We start from the raw sequence: 24,702 nt of genomic DNA on the forward strand, positions 1-24,702 counted from the left end.
TTGTCTCAGTCTTGGCTCCACTTCCAATCATATCTATAACCACGAATTCCGTTTTCTTGCTACTTGATACCTCTGGTTCCACCATTATATTCTCGTATCCGTGTAACATTCGCCAATGGCTCATGGGAACAATGACTGTCGATGAACTTCCGTATGAGCTCTAATCTCTCAGATTATTTTCGTCGTCGTCATTTCGTGGGGCATGTGTGAACTGAAGAAATATGCTGCTCGCCTTTTTCCGCGCCCTCTCGGAGTCTCAACATTAGTCTTCTCTGAAATACACGACGCCTCTCTTGTAGCGACTGCCGTTGGAATTTCTTGAGCCTCTCCGCAATTTTCTCGTGCTTACTGTACGATCCCATGACGAAACGTAAAACTTTTCGTTGGAGCTTCTCTTTCTCTTCTGTTAATCCTACTCGGTAACGGTCCTATACGAGGGCGTTTGAAAAGTCAGTGCAAAAATAAAAACTACTTACGTGTTTGGGGTCTTTTCGACCTAGTCTCCTTTTAGACTTATACACTCCGTCCAACGCAATTCTAATTTGTTGATCCCTTCCGAATAATAGGAATTGTCCAAGTCTGCAAAATATTTATTAGTTGCTGCAATCATCTCCTCTTTTGAATAAAATCTTTGTCCCGCCAGCCATTTCTTCAAATTGGGGAACAAATAGAAGTCAGAGGGAACCAAGTGTGGAGAATTTCCATTAATTTTGCGACCACAGCTGCTGAGGTGTGTGCTGGTGCATTGTCCTGATGGTAAAGAACTTTTTGCGGTCCAATCGCCTGCGTTTTTCTTGCAGCTCGGTTTCCAAAATGTCCAATAATGATGAATAATATGCACCTATAATAGTTTTACCCTTTCCCAGATAGTCGATGAGGATTATCTCTTTCGAATCCCAAAAGACAGTCGCCATAACCTTTCCGGCCGAAGGAATGGTCTTCGCCTATTTTGGTGCAGAGTCTCCTTTGGTAACCCATTTTTTAGATTGCTGTTTGGTCTCACGAGTATAGTAATGTATCCATGTTTCATCCACAGTGACGAAACGACGCTTAAAGTCCTGCAGATTCTTCCTGAACAGCTGCAAACCATCCTTGCAACACATCACACGATTCCGTTTTTGGTCAAGCGTGAGCAATCGCGGAACCCATCTTGCGGATAACTTTCTCATGTCCAAATGTTTATGCAAAATATTATGTGCCCGTTCATTCGAGACGCCCACAGCACTAGCTATCTCACGCACCTTAATTCTTCTGTCATCTACCACCATATCATGGATTTTATCAATGATTTCGGGAGTCGTAACCTCCACAAGGCGTCCAGAAGGTTCAGCGTCACTTGTGCCCATATGGCCACTCCGAAAATTTTGAAACCGCTTATAAACTGTTCTAATCGATGGTGCAGAATCACCGTAATGTTTATCAAGCTTCTCTTTAGTCTCCTGAGGCGTTTTGCCTTTCATAAAGTAATGTTTAATCACCACACGAAATTCTTTTTCGTCCATTTTTTCTTGGTTCACACGAATGCCAAACGCAAAGAAATAGACCAATATGGCTGAAACTTGGTGTGCGTTCTTCCCAAAGATGCTACTAACTAAACATGACATCGATACGTGCCGGTGGTGCCATCTCTCGGATTTTGCACGGACTTTTCAAACGCCCCTCGTACTTTCGAACAGTTGCTGGCTGCCACGAGGGCAGCATGCTTGTATAGTGTGGTACAAGGCAATGTGTTTTAATAAATATGGTCTATAAAAGTCAATACTTATTTCATCCCACGATGCACATACCATCGTCTACGAATATTTAAAAAAGTCATAATTTTAAAAACTATACTATAACTTCATAAAATTGGATTCCCATTGTGGAGGAGAAAGTCTCGAATCCTCTACTGGCCATTCAGAGTTTAATTTTCCGTGGTTATCTACGTCGGTTAAAGTAATTGTCGGATTGGTACCTTTGAAATTGACATAGTCGAGTCCCTTTCCCATTGATACGCCACCTGAAATTGTGCTCTGTATACAACGGTATCCTCGTGGATAGTAAATTAAACTTTAATCATCCTTCCGTTTTGTCAGTGGTGGTAAATGGCTGGGATAACCGTCTGTGAGCTTAGTGAATTTGTCATTTATGAATTCACCCATTCCTTAAAGTAAGCACGAAAACGATGGCTTGTAGAATATCAGCCCACTGTAAACATACAGTGGCAGACACATTCAGGAACATGTTACGAACAGGCTGGCAAACAGCATTTCAGCTAGTCTTGTAATTATAAACGGAGGTAATGAACGAAAAGATAAATGCATCATGCGTAACCTGTGCCATTCACACAGTTAGGATGTGTACTCACATTGCGCCAACGTATAGAGAATCCCTCTTCGAGTCGAGCATGAATGTCCTGTAGTACAGCTTCCCGCAGGAAAACTCCGATAGGTGTCCTGGAACAGAACAGATACGACCTTCTTCATTATTTGGATAATGACGCTGAAGTCAAATTACTTTGCTAAAAATTAGTACAAGAAATTGCGTCTAGGGCTAGCTCAGCGGCGTTTTCCGTTTTGTTTCTGTCCTCCCTGCACACTATTTGCGCCATGCAGGCCGTAACTTCAAAGTCCCTTTACAGGGACGCTTTTTTTCTGTTTTGCCTTGGAACATGGAAAGTACAGTCGCAGAAATTAGTTAAAAGTAGTTCCAGTCAGCTGGTTCCAAAGAAGGTTTCCTGAGGTTCCTCATCGCTAAAAGGCAAATGTCTCAACAGGTAATCCCCTACCAGTGATCCTCATTGGTATGCCTCTGCCCGACTAGCAAGTAGCCTGGTATCAGACTGAAATGTTCAGATGTGTGTGAAATCTTATGGGACTTAACTGCTATGGTCATCAGTACCTAAGCTTACACACTACTTAAGCTAAATTATCCTAAGGACAGACACACACACCCATGCCCGTAGGAGGACTCGAACCACCGCCGCGACCAGCCGCACACGCACAGTCCTTGACTGCAGCGCCTAAGACCGCTCGGCTAATCCCGCGCGACCGTATCAGATTGAAAAGAAGCGAGTTTTACTATTGGTCGGATTCCAAACAATCTGTTCGACCGTAACTTTCTGCCAGCTTAAAGCTGCGTGCCGGACCGGGACTATAAACTGTGATCTTCGCTTTCTGCAGGCAAGTGCTCTACCGACTGAACTATCCAAGCACAGCTCACGACTCGTCCTCTCAACTTTACTTCAGCCAGTACGTGACTCCTACGGGAGTAAATCTGTGGGGGGCGGGTCATGAGTCGTGCATGGGTAGCTCAGACATTAGAAAGCTCGCCCACGGATGACAAAGGTCACAGGTTCCAGTTCTGGTCGGACATTCAGTTTCAGTCTGCCGGGAAATTTCACATAAGTTAACACTCAACTATAAAGCGAAAATACATTCTGGGACCTGCTCTACCCTCAGGGGTAAAAAACGAAACGCACAAAAAATAAGCTTAATGGTCTTACTACATCAGACACAAATTACAGTCTACCTAAATAAATCATATTTATAACGCAGTTGTCCAAGTATAACTTGTGAATTTTATTTTCTCAGAATTAACACCATGCCAAGCTGTTTCATACTAGTAGCAGAATAAAGTTCCACACTCAATGTTGCATAATCGAACTCGACAATGCTATCATGAAAAAAAAAAATATATATGGTTTGAGAACTGCTGAAAAAAATCTTGTTCTTCGGCAGACGAAAACATCATCATCAAATGAATAAGGGTATGGTAGCAAACAGTGCTTGAAGTGGCTGCCATCATAGAGGAATTGTTCATACCACGTAGTCACTACGCATCCAGCTGGTAGAGAGGTATACATCGGCATATGAATGTATTTGCTCTCCGACGACGCTGTTCTCCATTTTGATCATATTCTAGCATCGATACCATTGACTCGACGTCAAAAGAACTTTATTGCGCAAGATTTTAGCCACTTTTGATGCGATATACAGGGTTTCCCGGGAGGAATTATCAAAATTCAGGGATCTGACAGGACGATCATTCGAAAGAAAAAAGTCTAGTATACGTGGGTTCGAAAATGCGTATCTTAAGAGCTATGAGCACTTGTTGAGTAGAAGAGATGTGCTTCGCTGTAGAGGAGATGGCTAAGTCCTCAGAAGTCTTAAGGTTTGCGTTTTAGAGCGCATGTCCCATGTTTTGGTCCAAATTATCACGTCTCAAAATATGGAAAGCAAAGATCTTGCGGTAGAAGAGATTTGCTTCACTATACCGAAAATGATGTAGTGCTCATAGCTCTTAAAGTATGCATTTTAGAGTCCATTTTTACTAGACTTCTTTGCTTCGAACAATAGTTTCTATCATATCCCGGAATACAGATCATTACTCAAGGGATATCCTGCGTGAAATGAAATACCTCAGTGAAATTCTTTCAGTGAAGGAAATTAACAGCTTACGGTCAGAGTTCGCTTCATAACTTCAAAAATAAAATGCTACAGCCTTTTATCTTATTTCTTTCCGCCGAACTTGAAGTGCGTCAAATTAGGAAAATTTTCCATACGTTTCAGCTAAGTGAAAACAGGCCTTTAATTACATTTAATATCATTCATAGGGTTGGTTTCTTTGACTTATTGTTTGTGAGGAGCACAGAAATTTTTGTGTTAAGTACCATAATGAGAAATGCTTACAGACTGTGCTCCTGCACCCATTAATAGCACACACTGCCCCACTGTTTGCTTAAAACACGAATTAGGTATAGGTTATAATTAATTTTCGAAGAAGAATAAAATGTTGCTGACAGATGTCAGTGTAAAGAACAAAACATATATACCACTCGCTGAATGATAACAAAAAGTGATACTCTGTGCAATACACTAAAATACCCTTCTATTTACTTCGGAAGGCTGCTTATTGCAACAGACAAGTTTAATGAGATTTTTGCCAATCCCATCTAATCGCCGCCTTACGTAGAGTGCATGAAATGGTAGGAATGGCACATACTATGCAGTATCCATCATTATTTCGACGTATGTTTAGGGTAATTTTTGCTTCACTAATTTATCTGTGCTATAATAATAACTATAACCCTCGTCAAAGGTGATATAAAATCGGTAGTGCGAATCTGTCTCTCAGTGATTGTTTTATACGATTCGATGTTATCACTGTTCCCATGTTCATGGTCTTGTCCGGATGTGCTGACGAGGAGTATGCGCATTAATATGTACTTGTTATTGGTTAGACTGCTGACTCAAGAATCGAGTCTTACACTTACTGAACGACGATCAATGATTTTGAATAACTCTAAGGTAATTCATAATCCGTTGTTATTTATTTTTAGAGCACCATGGATCATCCATCGCTGATAACCAAGTTCTTTGTTAAAGCGTTTGGAAAGTAAACAATCATATTTAGCATCCCACACTACAGATATACACTGCTGCCTGCGAGGGAGAGGCATTATTGAAGATATGGTGTATTGTTATCCACACATGTCAGCAGGATTAAGTTGAAAGTCGGATCGGCACTAGCGTCTGTTTAATTAAACTAAAACTCGACTGAAACTTTGTAGGCCGGCCGGAGTGGCCGAGCGGTTCTAGGCGCTACAGTCTGGAACCGCGCAACGCTACGGTCGCCGGTTCAACTCCTCGGGCATGGATGTGTGTGATTTCCTTAGGTTAGTTAGGTTTAAGTAGTTCTAAGTTCTAGGGGACTGATGACATCAGAAGTCCCATAGTGCTCAGAGCCATCTGAACCATCTGAAACTTTGTAAACTGAAATAATAATAGTGTTTTGTTGTAATAATGTAATTAATTTGTAACTTATCTCTATATTTTGTCGTGTGCTACAATTGTTCATTCTACACACAGCTGACTGCTGTAACGCTCGCTGTGAGAATGACACAGTGACGGGAAAAGCTATCAACGGCACTATCGGCTGATTTGGGATCCAGCTCTACTGAAATGGACGCACTGAGGTTCCGGAACTACCGGCAGTTCTCGGCGACTGCCGGATGGACTACACGAACGTTATAGTACCAACAGTGGTGCCGGCTCAGAACGCGATTCCAGTGCAGTGGGCGCGATACGAAATAGTGGCACGTGAAACGCGTGCCGGGACGAAAATTGCGAGAGGGGGAGAAGATAAAGGTAAGAGCCCCTGCGAGGGATTATCGTTTCCCGATATCCGATACGCGGCGCCGAGCAGATCTCGCCGCGTTCGGCCTCCTGTCGCCCGCCGCTCAGCCGACTCGTTTTCCGGTTTCTGCTAACAATTTTGCCGCGTCTGGCACGCAATATGCAGCGAGCGAGGCGATGGCGGCAGCGGCGGGTCGGCGAAATTCGCTGCCGCCTGCCGCACGGCTTGCCTTCGACGCCTGCCGAACGGATCGGCGACCTCGACTCGCTCGCCCGCCCGCTCTTGCGGCGAATTCGCTCGACACCGTATTCCGCCTGGGCCGGCGGCAAAGGCTGGGGCGGGGGGCGCGGGAGGAGAGCAGATCCGTTCCGCCTGGGGGTGTCGGTGACGCGGCAGAGATACTCCCCGCGCCGCGGCTTGAATAATAAAAGCGCCGCTTCTGTACCGCAGTATTGGCTCCCGCCGGCTGGGCACCGTCGCTCGGAAACCGCCGCGCGCCGCTCTCGGAATCTGTTCCGCTGCAGCCATGCGGCAGTTGCGCTGATACAGCCGGTCGGCTTGACGTGGCGTTTCTCGATTCTTCACTGGTTGTGAGTTGCTTTTATATCGAACTCGCTGCGTCACTGGACAGTGTTTCAGAGTGAAACCGAAAGTTTCGAGGTAATTTCAAGCGTGATTTAAAATATAACTGAAGTCAGAAACCATTTCCCAAGCCACATTCAGAGACACTTTGATTCCTAAAACCTCTGTCGGCCGGTGTGGCCAAGCGGATCTAGGCGCTTCAGTCTGGAACCGCGCGACCGCTACGGTTCGAATCCTGCCTCGGGCATGGATGTGTGTGATGTCCTTACCCTACGATTTATCCAGAAAGTGTAACACATTGGCACAGTGGTAATGTGCCGAATTATGGGTCCTAAGGTCTCGGATTCGATTCCTACTAAGTTTTAGGATTTTTACCACTTATCATTTCTTTCGTCTCTGGCAGTGTATTTTATGCGAAAAGTTGTTCGGAGCCTCTATTAAAAAACTGCAGTTTGAAGATGCGCAACGGCCTACTACTTCCAATAGGTAAACGGCCATTAAATAACTGTGATACTGAAATCAACCTTTGGCCGCGCGGGGTAGCTGCACGGTCTTAGGTGCCTTGCCACGGTACGGGCGGCTCCCCCTGTCGGAGGAGTCCTTCCTTGGGCATAGGTGTGTGCGTTGTCCTCAGCGTAAGTTAGTTTACGTTAGATTAAGTAGTGTGTAAGCCTAAGGACCGATGGCCTCAGCGGTTTGGTCCCATAGGAACTTACGACAAATTTTAAAAATATCAAGTTTAAAGTTGGTAACAGCTTTACATTACCAGGTAGTTTCACAGTGTTTTGATCATTTCATATTTTAATAACACACAAACTAATCCCGAAGTAAAGTCGAACATTTAATCGAGTTTCAAGTTTGCTTATGAAATACTACATTGGACAAATGGCGACCATTCGCGGCTACACAACACTGACGCGTTTCACCCAATTTTTGAAAACATCTTTCGTAACTGCTGAAAGAATTGTTGAAGTTTCATCGTAGATTCGACCATCTAACTGCGGCAAGGTTCTCGGCCAGTCGGAGTACACTCCCTCCTTCAAATTACTCTATGGGTAAGGCGGACAAGGCGGCCATTCGACACAAGCGCATTTGTGTGGTAATGAAGATCACGCCGAATCGCGATGAATGGATACCGTCGCTGTATCTTGCTTTCAGCGTATGTTATTCATATTTGAAACCATCAAAACATAGTGAAACGCCCTGAGCTGCTATAGATGTTTAGGTCAGTGGCAATAATATTCGTGGAAAAGGACAGTCAGCGTGGGTGAGCAAGTGACAGGGAATTGGGTGATTTCAGTTGGATGTAGACGGTGGCACAGATAACGGTTAGTGTTTTAAGAATGTAAGCATTAGGTGTTTGGTGGAAGTATGGTACGAAGGTGGGCAAACAGGGGTGTTCTTGTAGTAGCCACGTGCAACTCCAATTCTGGCCAGTGGAAAGGGATTGTCTGTATATGGGAGGATACAGGGAGGGGTTTGGATGGGGTCAGAGGGTTGGAGGAATGTTTCATTGAGGATGAAGCTATAGATGTTGTGTTGGGACAGGATATGCATTAAAAGACATTTGCTGATGAGTAGCGGGCAGATGTTTTGATACAGAATGTTGTAGTGCTGTCACGCCATTGTATAGGATAAAAACGAGTGAGTCACTTGTAAAGCAGACCGCATAGAGGACGCTGGGGTAAGCCATTCTTGAGTACTGCTCGAGTGTTTGGGATCCGTACCAGGTCGGATTGAAGGAAGACATCGAAGCATTTCAGAGGAGGGCTGCTAGATTCGTTACCGGTTGGTTCGAAAAACAAATAAGTGCTACGGAAAGGCTTCTGGAACTCAAATGGGAATCTCTGAATGGAAGGCGACTTTCTTTTCGAGAAACACTACGGAGAAAATTTGAAGAACCGGTATCTGAAGCTGACTGCCGAACAATTCTACCGCCGCCAATGTACGTGACGCGTAAGGACCACAAAGATATGATACGAGAAATTAGGGTCCATACGGAGGCGTACAGACGGTCATTTTTCCCTCGCTCTTTGCGAGTGAAATGACAAGCGGTCAAGTGCAGAGTGAAAATCTCATTCTGGAAACACCCCCTAAGGCCATTGGCTAAGCCATGCTCCTCGATATCCTTTCTTTCAGGAGTGCTCGTTTCTGCAAGGTGCGCAGGAGAGCTTCTGTAAAGTTTGCAAGGTAGGAGACGAGTTACCGGCAGAAGTAAAGCTGTGAGGACGGGGCGTGAGTCGTGCTTGGGTAGCTCAGTTGGCGCCGGCACGGTTGCTCAGCGTGTTCGGTCAGAGGGTTAGCTGCCCTCTGTAATAAAAAACTGAGTGAATGGATCAATAAACAACTTCAACGGGAGTCAGGTGACGTCCGCCACGAACAATTGAAACGAACAATAAAACAAAAAAAGAAGTAGGTAGAGCACTTGCCCGCGAAAGGCAAAGGTCCCGAGTTCGAGTCTCGGTCCGGCATACAGTTTTAATCTGCTAGGAAGTTTCATATCAGCGCACACTCCGCTGCAGAGTGAAAATCTCATTCTGGTCAAGTAGCTGCTTGCGAAGTATCTATGTAGATGTAGATGTAGCTACGCAACCGTTTTGGAAGAAATTTCCGCCCTTAAACTGTAAGTTACTATTCATTTACTTCACACAATCATGATGTCGGCCTTGTAAACATTCTGAAGTGCTAGTTAAAATGTCACACAATGTCCGACCTGTCTAAATGACATAAGCAAGTTATACACCAATGTAACGACTGACTGATTAGCAGTGAAAATTGTTGTGTTTATACGCACATTTATATAGGTAATACTTTTCCGATGACTGCTGTAATCTTTTTCAGTATTTAATATCTATTCAGAGAATGTCGAACGATTACTTTGACGGTTACACACTTTCGAGGTCGTACCGAGTCTGTAACGACAATACCAGAAAATATGACGTGAGCTGCATTCTTCAAATGGTGATTAATTATTAAAATAAATTACAGAAATGAATGATAAGCTGCACAACCCTCTGTTAGCCCATAAACACAAGTTGCCATCACCAAATGAATACAGAAACAGCGTACTTGTCGCAGACTGGCGTTGCTCTGCGCGCAGCTTTCGTTTGAAGTACCGGTAGCATGTTTGTTTTCTCATGGTCGAAATAAAATAAACAAGACTAAAACCATTTTGTTTGCGTTTGACGAAATTTGTATGTTTTTTAATCTGAAGCGTGGACTATAGTTTGAAACGTATTCCAGATATCACTCGTTCTCTAGCGGAACACATTTGTAGTTGTGTACTTTGCATCAATTTTCGTCTTACACCCCCTACGGTTACAGAAAAAACAGCGTCGCTAAAGGCCATCTGATACCGATAATCCGTCATTTCGTTTTGTTAGCGCTACCTTACAGCAGCAGGATTGTGTACCCGGCTTCCTTAGCAGCAATACGTCACGACTAGCCCTGCACTCCTGCGCGCTTCATTCAGAGTGAACGAGTCGACGAGTATGAAGCGACTGCTGCAACACAGTTCTCAGACTCGTCATACAGCGGGTACAAAGGAAGCTCGTTAGCACTGATGTAACAGCGGCGCCTTGATTTGTGAAGTATGCTACCCGAACTAATCTCGTACTCGCTCCGTTTCTGATCTTTAAAAGCCACAAAGAAAAGAATAAGATGTTACAACTCCTGTCAGGTGGGATATCACGACTGTCATGGGAATATGGAATCGATGCATTCAGGGGTCGCATACTCAACGTCATGCGGGATCCCTATGGTCCCATGCGACTACAGCCCAAGAGGGTACATTGTTCGCTTGATTGTGCAGGTATTACAGCCATGTCACGTAATGTTACTCACAAGGGAATCTCCCCATCGCACCCCCGTCAGATTTAGTTATAAGTTGGCACAGTGGATAGGCCTTGAAAAACTGAACACAGATCAATCGAGAAAACAGGAAGAAATTTTGTCGAACTATGAAAAAAATAAGCAAAATATACAAATTGGGTAGTCGATGTGTAACATAAGCCACATTAAGGACCACGTGATCTGAGGAGTGCCGTGGTCTCGTGGTTAGCGTAAGCAACTGCGGTTTGAGATGACCTAGGTTCAAGTCTTCCCTTGTGTAAAAATTTTAACTTTTTTATTTTCTAGCAATTGACGTGTGTCAATTATCCAAGTTCAGGCACTCACACAATCAACTTCGCTCTCGAAAATTCCAGGACATGTTCAGATTTGCTTGGACATATGCAGGATTTGACGGTCTACACACGGAAAAAATTGGAAAACGTTAAAAACATATGTTTTGACAGAGCACAGGGAAAACTGTGTGACTGTGAAACTGTTGCATTCATTTGTTGCAGTTTATGTGACAAACTCTTATGTTTTCATCACTTTTTTGGGAGTTATTATCACATCCACAAGAAAACCTAAATCGGGCAAGGTAGAAGAATCTTTTTACCCATTCGCCAAGTGTACAAGTTAGGTGGGTCGACAACATATTCCTGTCATGTGACGCACATGCCGTCACCAGTGTCGTATAGAATATATCAGACGTGTTTTCCTGTGGAGGAATCGGTTGACCTATGACCTTGCGATCAAATGTTTTCGGTTCCCATTGGAGAGGAACGTACTTTCGTCTACTAATCGCACGGTTTTGCGGTGCGGTCGCAAAACACAGACACTAAACTTATTACAGTGAACAGAGACGTCAATGAACGAACTGACAGATCATAACTTTGCGAAAGTAAATAAAGTAAAATTCTCAGCCGAGGGAGGACTTGAATGAACCAAGGACCTCTTGCTCCGCAGTTGTTCACGCTAACCACGGGACCACGGCGCTCCTGAACTGACACTATCCTTGATGTTGCTTATCTTGCACATGGGCTACTCAGTTTGTATATTTTACTTATTTTTTCCATAGTTCCACACAATTTCTTCCTGTTTTCTCGATTGATCTGTGTTCAGTTTTTCAAGGCCTGTCCACTGTGCCAACTTATAACTAAACCTGAGGGGGGTGCGATGGGGAGGTTCCCTTGTCAGCAAATAGGTTTGTTTGCAACAAGACGAATAACCATGCGAACTTAAGGACGACCCGTGTCTGATGCAGCGCGGAGTGTCAGCATGGACATCGCTGTTGCGGCATCCATTGACGTGGTGCTCCGACACCACTGCTTCCAAAGCCGACACTTGACATGGGAATGGCACCATGTCGGCTTCCCTCGCGGGTTCCAGTTTTGAGTACTACAGCACGATGGACGTAACCACTTCCGGGGCTCCGATGAGAACAAACGTTGCCATATTGTACTCGTCATCGTCGAACGGGCCTAACACCTGAACAGGGATGTAGTTGGGTACGAACACCATCACCTCCAGTTTGTACAGACAATAGTTTTGAGCTACATGTGTGATATGTTAAGGCTGGTAGTTGTGCCCTAATGTATAGGCCTCGATGACGTTATCTTTCAATAAGACAACGCAACACCCCATGTTACCTATGCCGCCTGACTACCTCGTAAGTGAGGACGTTCGACTGTTACCCTGGCCAGACCTTCCACCCATGGAAAACATGTGGCAACGGGTTGTTGAGAGAGGGGCACTCCACTACTCGCCAGCCTTTACAATTAACGAAGTGTAGCACACACATGAAGCAAAATGGACTCTTGGAAGCGCTGTTGCTGCCAGTGGTCATAGCTCGGTGGACTAAATTTCGCTTGCGGTACACCCCCATATACTGATGCATTCTACCTATTACATACGCCCAATAAGTAAAATTCTATTCTTTACTGTCACTCTTGGTGTTGCCAACTTCATGCTCAGTAGTGTAGTGATATAGTGAGCAGTTTGTCCGTTTCTTTGAGTACGCTCTGACAGCGGAAGTAACCTGTCTAGGGGCGCAGCGCCAGCCGCCGGATTCGCTGCCCCGGCGAGTGGGGCGCGCCGTCCATTATTCAGGCTCTGGCCGTCCTTCCGGAGCTACGCTACATACGTGCAGACCTGCGGCGCCGCGAGACGAGGTCGCAGAGAATATCGAGGCGCGGCCGCGGAATACTGAGCAGGACGCCCTATTGCCGCCCAGCCAGCCGGCCTGCCGATATTTCTCCCCGCTGCGGCGCGACGTCGGCATTTGCCGATCGTTCCATCATAATCGCTCCGGCACTCCACTGGCGTTCGCACTCAGTCTGCTGGAAGCAGTACAGCTGATGAATTGAGAGTAGCAAATTATTTGTAAGGTATCCCGAGGATACACAGGTCATCCCCGTTTTCAAGAAGGCACATCGAACAGATGTGCAGAACTATAGACCTATATCTCTAACGTCGACCAGTTGTAGAATTTTGGAACACGTATTATGTTCGAGTATAATGACTTTTCTGGAGACCAGAAATCTACTCTGTAGGAATCAGCATGGGTTTCGAAAAAGACGATCGTGTGAAACCCGGCTCGCGCTATTCGTCCACGAGACTCAGAGGGCCTTAGACACGGGTTCCCAGGTAGATGCCGTGTTTCTTGACTTCCGCAAGGCGTTTGATACAGTTCCCCACAGTCGTTTAATAAACAAAGTACTTAACTTCTGAGGTCATCAGTCGCCTAGAGCTTGGAACTAAATAAACCGAACTAACCTAAGGACATCACACACATCCATGCCCGAGGCAGGATTCGAACCTGCGACCGTAACGGTCGCTCGGCTCCAGACTGTAGCGCCTAGAAGCGCAGCGGCCACTCCGGCCGGCTCCTAGATCAGAACGCAGCATGTCATTCTCAATGGAGAGAAGTCTTCCGAAGTAAGAGTGATTTGACGTGTGCAGCAGGGGAGTGTCGTAGGACCGTTGCTATTCACAATATACATAAATGATCTTGCGGATAACACTAGAAGTTCACTGAGGCTTTTTGCGGATGATGCTGTAGTATATCGAGAGGTTGAAACTATGGAAAATTGTACTGAAATGCTGGAGGATCTGCCACGAATTGACGCATGGTGGAGGGGATGGCAATTGAATCTCAATGTAGACGAGTGTAATGTGCTGCGAATACATACAAAGAAAGATCCTTTATCATTTAGCTACAATATAGCTGGTCAGCAACTGGAAGCAGTTAATTCCATAAACTATCTGGGGGTAGACATTAGGAGTGCTTTAAAGTGGAATGACCACATAAAATTAATCGTCGCTAAAGCAGATGCCAGACTGAGATCCATTGGAAGAATCCAAAGGAAATGCAGTCCGAAAACAAAGGAAGTAGGTTACAGTACACTTGTTCGCCCACTGCTTGAATACTGCTCAGCAGTGTGGGACTCGTACCAGATAGGGTTGATAGAAGAGATCCAGAAGATCCAACAGAGAGCACCGCGCTTCATTACAGGATCATTTAGTAATCGCGAAAGCGTTACGGAGATGATAGATAAACGCCAGTGGAAAACTCTACAAGAGAGACGCTCAGTAACTCGGTACGGGCTTTTGTTGAAGTTTCGATAACATACCTTCACCGAGGAGTCAAGCAGTATATTGCTCCCTCCTACGTATATCTCGCGAAGAGACCATGAGGATAAAATCAGAGAGATTAGAGCCCACACAGAGGCATACCGACAATCTTTCTTTCCACGAACAATACGAGACGGGAATAGAAGGGAGAACCGATAGAGGTACTAAAAAGTACCCTCCGCCACACACCGTCAGGTGGTTTGCGGAGTATGGATGTAGATGTAGATGTTGCCTTGATTCTTAGGTATACACTATGTGATCAAAAGTATGCAGACACCTGGCTGAAAATGACTTACAAGTTCGTGGCACCCTCCATCGGTAATGTTGGAATTCAATATGATGTTGGCCCACCCTTAGCCTTGATGACAGCTTCCACTCTCTCAGGCATACGTTCATTCAGGCACTGGAAGGTTTCTTGGGGAATGGCAGCCCATTCTTCACGGAGTGCTGCACTGAAGAAAGGTATCGATGTCGGTCGGTGAGGCCTGGCACGAAGTCGGCGTTCCAAAACATTCCAAAGATGTTCTATAGGATTCAGGTCATGACTCTGTGCAGGTCAGTCCATTACAGGGATCTTATTGTGTAGCTACTCCGCCACAGGCCGTATATTATGAACAGGTGCTCGATCGTGTTGAAAGATGCAGTCGCCATCCCTGAATTGCTCTTCAACAATGGGAAGCAAGAAAGTGCTTAAAACATTAATTTAGGCCTGTGCTGTGATAGTGCCACGCAAAACAACAAGAGGTGCAAGCAAAACGTTGGAATCTCGATATGGCTATTGGCAGATGATACGGTTGCCTACAAGAAGGTAGCAACGCCCGAATGCTACAGCGATTGCAAAAGGACCTGTGGAGAACTGATGAATGGTGTAGCGACTGTTAACTGACCCAGAACGTAAATAAATGTAAAGTACTGCGTATGCACAGGAGAAGAAATCCACTACTGTACTACACCATTCATGACAAACTGCTGGCAACCGTATCTACAGTAAAATATCTAGCAATAACCATCCGAAGCGACTTTCAGTGAATTGTCCACATAAAACAAGTAGTAGGAAGGACAGCTCACTCCCCCCCCCAGACGTTTCGTGAAATGACCGCAACGACAAAATTTGAGAAATTTGAGCTAATACACGCTGCGCAGGACTAGCCGAGCGGTCTAGGGCGGTGCAGTCATGGACTGTGCGGCTAGTCCTGGCGGAGATTCGAGTCCTCCCTCGGGCATGGTTGTGTGTTTTGGTCCTTAGGATAATTTATGTTAAGTAGTGCGTAAGCTTAGGGAATGGATGACCTTAGCAGTTAAGTCCCATAAGATTTCACACAATTTTGAACCGATAATTATCATTCCCACTCGCCATTCGCGTAAGGAAAAGGGAAGGGGAAATCAGATAGAGACACAAGTACCATTCGCCACACACCGTTTTACACCACCGGTGAAGGTTCACGTGACTGCTTTCGTACCAGTTAAACACCATCTACAGCGCTCATAAGTACCGTGCGGGATGAGTAATGTTTTGTCCATTGAGCTTATTTTCATCGTTGGAGCTGTCACCTTCGGCACGTCGTGGCAAAAGCGCACGCGGAGCGTAATTTTAGGGTTGTACACGTAGTGTTGGAACGTGGTGTTTCGTCAGTGGGGCTGTCGTCATTCGGCATGTTGCTGCACAGGGCGCGCGCAGGGCGTTCAGGAGTCAGTGCCCCTAACACTCACGGGAGACCAGAGGCGGGGGGCAAACAGGTGCGAAAATGCCTGAAAACACAGGCGGGCAGCGAGCTGCGCCGGGAGATAGCATCTGGCGTCGTTAGCACCGAGGGTCGCCATTAAGGGCGGCCGGGCGGCAGCGTGGTACCGGCGGCCGCCGCTAATGGCGCTCCGATCGCCCTCCGACGCTCGCTTGCAATATTGGCGGCCCCAGATTATACGGCGCGGTTGTAGCGCCTGATGAAGTTGGTAATTTCCAGCAGGGCTGATGACGGGGGCAAAGTGTCTGTGCTGGCCGGGATGTGCGTTCGTGTTGTGGCGAAACGAAACGAGGCTGCCTTTGAGCGCAGTGTACAGCTTCCTCCTCTATTTTGCTCGCTCCTTGAGGAAAATGGTAGCAACTAGAACAGGATGTAGACTGGCACTCATTTAAAAACAGTAATGGTGCAACCCATCGTTGCAAAAGACCCAGACATAATAAACATCATTGAACCTGACCGTGATAAAAAGGTCCCTATAAAAATACCTTCTTTCGTAAGAAGCACGCCTTTAAACACAAATACACGAATTTTATTTCCTTCCTCGATTTATATATGGCACTACATATACAGAGTGATTCATATACAGGGTATTTCAAAAAGAATAAATGTATTACAAAGTATTATTTTGTCCAAACTACCGATCGCTGTGCGTCGGCTCGGTTATTGGAGAAACGAATACATAGTCTAGTTTATATTAATAGCCGCTAGATGTCAGTTGTCTTCTGTTTTGCTCGGTAACCGTCATTTTTTGAAAGTGGCTACTCCGCAGCAAAAATTATTTTGTGTTCTCGAGTTTGCGAAGTGCAATTCCGTGATTACAGTGCAAAAACGTTTTAGATTGAGGTACCAAATTGAGCTTCTGAATGGGTGGAACATTCGCAGATGGTATCGACAGTTTCAGGATGCAGGATGTGTATGTAAAGGAAAGAGTCCAGGACGCCCTTGTGTTCCTGAAGAAAATATTGCACGAATTCAAACTGCTTTCGAACATAGTTCTTCAAAATCAACTAGTCGTGCCAGTCGGTAGTTACAAATGCCTACAACAACAATTTGGTATGTTTTGAGAAGTCGGTTGGTTATGAAGCCGTACAAGTTACAGCTGTTAAAAGCTCTGCGTCCTGATGACAAACGTGTGGCATTTTGTAACGAGATTGTTGATGCTTTTGACAATGATAACACTATCGCAAAACGCATCGTGTTCAGTGATGAAGCGACTTTCCATGTTAGTGGTCAGGTAAACAAACAATGTTCGAATCTGGGGCCTACAGAAGCCACATACAGCCATTGAACATGTACGAGATTAGCCCAAAGTCAATGTGTTTTGTGCGATAATCCGATCATCTGTTTACGGCCCATTCTTCTTTGATGAAAACACGGTTAACGGTCAGCAGTATCTCGCTATGTTACAAAACTGGTTGTTTCCGAGGCTGCACGAACACAACTTCATTTTTCAACAAGACAGGGCACCCCCTCACTGGAGTCGCTAAGTGCGTAAATATCTGAATGAAACTCTACCGCCGGCCGCGGTGAACGAGCGGTTCTAGGCGCTTCAGTCCGGGACCACACGGCTGCAACGGACGCAGGTTCGAATCCTGCCTCGGGCATGGATGTGTGTGATGTCCTTAGGTTAGTTAGGTTTAAGTAGTTCTAAGTCTAGGAGACTGATGACCTCAGATGTTAAGTGCCATAGTGCTTAGAGCCATTTGAACCATTTGAAACTCTACAGAACCGTTGGATTGGTTGTCAAGGAACTGGCGACTTAGCATGTCTGAGTTGGCCTCCGCGGTCACCGGTTTTGACACCCTCTGACTTCTTCCTGTGGGGTTTCGTTAAAGACAACGTTTATGTACCACCACTCCCACAGAACCTGGAAGACTTGAAGAGCCGGATCCGTACTGCCGTAAGATCAGTGACGAAGAACTTGCTTGCCCGAGTATGGGAGGAATTTCAGTATCGATGTGATATTGTTCGTGTCGCTAATGGAGGACATATTGAGCATCTGTAATCTGAACTTGCGATGTTCGTAAATATGTGTGATAAGTTTCATATTCGTATGTCTTAAGGTTTAATAAATGTATGCATTCGAAATACGTATATTCTTTTTGAAACCACCCTGTATTGCGGAAATGGAAAGCAATATTGATGTGCGGTTTTTGCAGAACGGATTGGTCGTCAGCGGCTCCAACTGTTAGCCGGTCAACAGATAGTAATAAAACATAAAAAATGTATTTTTTGTGCAAACATACAATGTTTTAAATATAACAATGCCTTTGGACATGAACAAGTTCGAATGGCTCTGAGCACTATGGGACTCAACTGCTGAGGTCATTAGTCCCCGAGAACTTAGAACTAGTTAAACCTAACTAACCTAAGGACATCACAAACATCCATGCCCGAGGCAGGATTCGAACCTGCGACCGTAGCGGTCTTGCGGTTCCAGACTGCAGCGCCTTTAACCGCACGGCCACTTCGGCCGGCCGACATGAACAAGTCAAAAGAAGGGTAAATTAGAATGGCAGTGGTGTTTATTGCAGGATTCTAGTGCGACTTTTGCACCAGATATCATATTTTTAAAAGTTTTCACCTTGACATTTGATTGTGCCTTTCAACCTGCGTAGTTGTTAAGTACGATGTTGTTTTATCTACTTACAGTGCGCTTTATGTTCCTTGAGTGCACTGCAGCTTGCTAGTCTGTTAGTGTGTAACAGTTCAAGTAGTAGGTCGTGAGTGGACGGTGGGGTTTACCAATGCAGAAAAAGCTGTCATGCCCGTGTTGTATGGAGTGTGTAGAGAGAATGCAATTCGTACTTGTATGGTATATGCGGCAAGATATCCCAACACACGTCAACCACTTGGGAAATTATTGATCAACCTCTTCAGCCAGTTACATGAAAATGATAGTGTAACACGTAGACAACGTAACGGAAGGAAACAAGTGACGAGAGAAGAGGAGGAATTTAGTTCTCTTGTCGCTGTTGTAGTTGATCCGTACGTCGGCTCCCACGCTGTCGCACGAGGAAGTGGCATGAGTCTGTGCCAGACACTTTATCGTGAATAGCAGAGTAATCACGTAGATGCAGACGTAGAGCCAGGCAAGTGTCCTACGACACTGGTTCCAACCCCACCACATCTCTCTCCATCAAGATCTGCATGGGAACGATTATGAGAACCGTGTTAACTTTTGTACATTGACTTTAAGAAAGGGTACTTTAGATATATCATGTAGCTTGTTTACTGATAAAACCACGTTTACCAATCATGGCCAGGTAAACCTCCGAAACAAGCAGTAGTGGTTTGTTGACAATCCCCGTTGGCTTCGTAAAATGGAACGTCGACGTCCAGCGAGTGCAAACGTGTGGTATGTGATCGGGAACCATCAGTTCATAGTCCAGTTTTTCATAGACGGAATACTGAACGCACGTAATCGCAGCTTCCTAACATATCATCATCCACGGATGCTAGAAGACGTTCCTACGAGGAACCTGTGCTGCCACCATGGCTGATGTCCAACCTATAGTGCACGAACCACTACAGCATCTCTTCATTAATTGTTTCCAAATTGTTGGATTGGACCAGAGGGCCAGTACCTAAGGCCGGACCGTTCCCCGGGTTTGACGCGGGTGTACTTTTTTCCTTTGGGGAAAGCTGAAAGTCGCTGCCTACAAGCACATACCAACCACACTGGATGACATGCAACGACGTATCACTGCAGCCTTCTCGGAGATCTCCGCTGAGATGCTAGCACATGTGGAGCAGTGGTTCCATGCCAGATTGGAAGCGTGCATAGCTCCTGGCAGTCGTCATTTTGAACACAACCTGTGATGGTCAGTTGTCTCGTAACTTGTCAGAATCCATGTAACTATGTGGTAACTTTTCAAAATACGATATCTCGTAAACGACTCGCACTAGAATCCTGCAACAAACAACACTGACATTCTAATTTATCCTACTTTTAGTCTATTAATGCCAATAGGTACTGTTCAATTTAAAAAAGTGTATGTTTGCACAAAATATACAGTTTCTAAGTATTACTACTATCTGTTGATTGGCTAACAATACGAGTCCCTGAGTACCAATCCATTCTGTGAAAACCACACTTCGATAGCACTTTCAATTTCCGTAAAATTTCGGTGCAAATTATAGTATATTCGCCCTGTTTACTCCACAAGTCATTGCGCAGCACATGATAGACGGTATCTTGTGTCCTATAAGTAGCCTTATAGACAGGGCAACCACAGCTAAAAAACTTGTACGTAATGTGAAAGACAATTAGGCAACTGAAGATCAGAGGTGGTAAAATAGTCTATATTAGAAGTGGGTGAATGTCCGAATCGGCAATAGCTGTTTACTTTGTGTTCACTGAATGACGACCGGCTGAGTGTGTGGTTAGTGCAGTAACTCTATTTGACGCATGCCAATATATTTAAGTATGTTGACGACTTCCAAGGATTCTATGTCTTTTAATTCTTTGTTTCTTCCATGGATTTTGACGATGGTTTTATCCTGTCACACGTGGATTGTCATCTACTGTCCGGCTTCTCATCTTACTGCGTTTTGGAGGTGTGTTACTGATCATGCATGGTTCAGATCGGATGCCCATCTTACGTTTCATCCAAGGTTTTACCGAGAAGTGACATGTTATTACATGTGGAAGCCCAAATGCGTAATAGCTGTTTATTGTGTTTTCAATGTATGACGACCGGTTTCGTACCATGGACGATTATCTTCAGGTAATATAGAAATGGTTCAAATGGCGCTGAGCACTATGGGACTGAACTTCTGAGGTCATCAGTCCCCTAGAACTTAGAACTACTTAAACCTAACTAGCCTAAGGACATCACACACATCCATGCCCGAGGCAGTATTCGAACCTGCGACCGTAGTGGTCGCGCGGTTCCAGACTGTAGCGCCTAGAACCGCTCGGTCATTCCGGCCGGCGTAATATAAAACTAATACTTCATGTGACAATAATTTCAAGGTACAACTTGGAATTATTGTCACATGAAGTATTAGTTTTATATTACCTGAAGATAATCCTCCATGGTACGAAACCGGTCGTCATACATTGAAAACACAATAAACAGCTATTACGCATTTGGGCTTCCACTAGATTTTAATTTAGACTATTTTACCATCTCTGATTTTAAGTTGTTTGATTGTCCTTCACAGTTATGTACGTTTTTTGTTCTATTTAATTCGCGTACTGACCTAGCTAAAAATGACTTCATGCCTCTGAAGCCACCCTCTAATCTTTCGCATCGTACTGCCACGATCTCTACGCAATATACTCGAAGGTGGCAGCATTAGGTTAGAGATGACGATATTTATGACGTATGGGGCACTGAAGTGTGAGGCCATCAGTGTTCTTACTAAACTAACTGGAGACGAAGGTGGTTAATTTTTTTGAAAATCATGCACCAAAAGGTTGTAAAAATACAGCACTCAGCCACCCTGCTACACTCTCTCCCACCCGCACTCACATTTTTCACAGAAAACCAAAATACGTAAACCTCAATCATTCCGTTGTTAAAATACACAGACTAGGGCCACACAACATCTAAAATAATGCAACAGGGAACTGTGCCTGGTTGATAAATGGAAAGATAATAGGTGTACCAATCACCCTGGAAACACATTGTCTTGATAAAAGATGATTTTATTTTTATTCTTTTACAATCTCGGACTCTTCTGACTTTTCTCACTTTGTTGGTACATAAAATATGAGTGGCGTCCACAATTTATTGTCTTCTTCCTTATAAGGAATTCCTGTAAAGCAAACCCATAGTTTTTGTTGTAGACTTTGCCTCTTTTGTGCAGGACCACTGGCTTCCCGTCATATCTAAGACTGCATACACTACGCTTGTCCGTCCTGTTCTGGAGTATTTCTGTGCGTTCGGGGTCCTTACCAAATGGGATTAACTGAGTACATCCAGAAAGTTCAGAGAAGAGCAGCACGTTTTCTATTATCGCAAAATGTGGGCGAGTATCACTGACATGATACAGGATTTGGGGCGGACATAATTAAAACAAAGGCGTTGTGGCGGAATCTTCTCACGAAATTTCAATCACCAACTTTCTCCTCCGAGTGCGAAAATATTATGTTGCGCCGACCTGCATAGGGAAATCAGAGCTTGCACTGGAAGATACAAGTGTTCGTTTTCTTCCGCGTGCTGTTCGATACTCGAATAACAGAGAATTATTGGAAAGTGGTTCGAGGGACCCTTTGTGCGATTTGCGGAATATCCATGTAGATGTAGATTTAGATGCTTTCTAATAAGATCTATCTTCACTGTGGATAGTTAACTTTCTTTTCTGAGAAGGGGTTGTGGGTAGCACTCAAAATGTATCTGGAAATGCTTAATCATTCCTTCTAAGTCACACATACATACACACACACACACACACACACACACACACACACACACACACACACTAATCAACACAGAACATGGAAAAGAAACGTGACATTCAAGTTTAGTGAATGTGAAAGTAGATGTTGGACTATGAGAGCAGAGAAAACAAAGACAGGGAACTGATCTGAGTTGGAGCATGGCTTATGACGTGTTCACGAATTGACTGAGAACAAGCGAAATATAAAAAAAGTTGTTAGAAATAAGCAGTAACCAATCGTCTCATTGACTCATTAGTTACCAGCTTATTAAAATACATACACAAAGAAAATATCTTTATCTTTCATCATTTTATTCGAGAAGTTCACACTGATATTCACTGAAGGCCATGATTTGCTATTTTATTGTTTCTGAGGTGGGTTTTTACTTGACAAGAACCAAACGAATTTATTATAACGTAACTTTTGAACAAAATATGTAAAAATCGTTGCACCTCCTTGAACAGAATATAATTTTATAACTAACAAAACCTAGGTCAAGGGTTCCAGTATAGCTGTGTCACCCAACTGGTTGGCTTATTTTTTCATTCTCTCTAAGACTGTCGTTTTACAGTTGCTGTTTATAGCCATGTTTAAGATTTATACGTAGAATGAGAAAGACAAGTACAAGCATATCACGAAATTAAAGATAAACCTTTTTAAACCCTGCTCCTTGTCTTAAAAAAGGCTAGGCACATATTCTCTTTCGGATCATAATGCTCCATTGATATTTAAGGACATAGTACACATAAATTCTATCTGCGTTGCTTGCTCTTCCACAGCTACATTTGTGTCGTCATAATATAGTTTCGGCAGTATTTGTACACATTTTTCTCACAGAACTCTAATGGATGCTGACTCAAAAAATGGTTCAAATGGCTCTGAGCACAATGGGACTTAACATCTGAGGTCATCAGTTCCCTGGAACTTAAAACTACTTAAACCTAACTAACCTAAGGACATCACACACATCCATGCCCGAGGCAGGATTCGAACCTGCGACCGTAGTAGTCGCGCGGTTCCGGACTGAGCGCCTGGGATGCTAACTCGTCATTTGCTCTTCGATCAGACTTGTCATCAAAGCGTAACTCGCGTGAGACACGGCAGAATCGTTTCTGTGACATTACGGCAGATAAGATGGCTCTACCTGCTCTGTATCGCATAGACTGCTTGTTGATTCAACACACTCTTTTACACACAGCAGCCAGCAATAACAAACTAACATGTAATTTGATGTAATTCTTCCCACATGTCACCACGAACTTTCGGACCCCAAATATTAGTTAATTCTACCACAGTTCTATTGAAGAATGTTGTTCAAAAAAGCCTGAAAAGTGAGTTTTGTGTCACCTACTCTGGATACAGCGTATATTGTTGGACAAGCAGTTCCAAAATGTTTCTCTCGTTTATGGAAAAGTTTCTGAATTCTACATGGTATTTTTGGCCTTTAACTGAACCCCTTGCACACTGCCAAGTGAGGTATCAATGACTGAAGTGGCTTTTGATTTTCGCGACATCGGTGTATTTTTCTTCTTCATAAATTTTCTCTTCACCGTCAGATGCCGTTACTATTGCTTGCAATCATTAATCAGAAAGAAATAACTTTGTCATGGTAGCCACAAAGAAACTACTGCGTTTGGTACATGAACTCTCTACAGCACATACACACATCAAAAAATGTTTTGCATCATCCGGTTCCCAGAACTCCTGAAGATAGACGTTGACTGTGGGTATTGTATCACAGACACAGTCCCTCTTCAAAGATGTCACTAAACCCGCCCAAAGATGTAAACAACCATGCATGGTTCAAAAATGGCTCTGAGCACTATGGGACTTAACATCTATGGTCATCAGTCCCCTAGAACTTAGAACTACTTAAACCTAACTAACCTAAGGACAGCACACAACACCCCGCCGGGAATCGAACCCGGGAAACCGGGCGTGGGAAGCGAGAACGCTACCGCACGACCACGAGCTGCGGACAAACAACCATGCATGAGCAGCGCTTATTAGACGGAGGGGTCCGACAGCTGATCAATTCCAGTCATTCCACCAGGAAGGAGGTACGCGACTCGTGTTGTCTGTAGTTCAACCATGCCTAGACGGCCAATACCGCGGTTCAATCGCGCCCGCATTGTTACTTTGTGCCAGGAAGGGCTCTCAACAAGGGAGGTGTTCCAAGTGTCTCGGAGTGAACCAAAGCAATGCTGTTCGGACATGGAGGAGATACAGAGAGACAGGAACTGTCGATGACATGCCTCGCTCAGGCCTCCCGAGAACTACTACTGCAGTGGATGACCGCTATCTACGGATTGTGGCTCGGAGAAACCCTGATAGCAACGTCACCATGTTGGGTAATGCTTGTCGTGCAGCCACAGGACGTCTTGTTACGACGGAAACCGTGCGCAATAG

General features: G+C 44.5%; 1 protein-coding gene across 2 annotated transcripts in view; it reads right to left on the reverse strand.

Annotated features, from left to right (window-relative positions):
- The window catches only part of LOC126412375 (semaphorin-2A-like), a 1,156,194-nt gene that overhangs the window by 290,989 nt on the left and 840,503 nt on the right, over positions 1-24,702 (reverse strand). For both annotated transcript variants that reach the window (XM_050081946.1, XM_050081945.1), the window contains one exon: positions 2,348-2,435. In XM_050081946.1, coding sequence (XP_049937903.1) covers positions 2,348-2,435 — 88 coding nt within the window. The remainder of the gene's footprint in view (positions 1-2,347; positions 2,436-24,702) is intronic.

The sequence above is a fragment of the Schistocerca serialis genome, chromosome 7 (genome assembly GCF_023864345.2).
Source record: "Schistocerca serialis cubense isolate TAMUIC-IGC-003099 chromosome 7, iqSchSeri2.2, whole genome shotgun sequence".
Taxonomy (NCBI): domain Eukaryota; kingdom Metazoa; phylum Arthropoda; class Insecta; order Orthoptera; family Acrididae; genus Schistocerca; species Schistocerca serialis.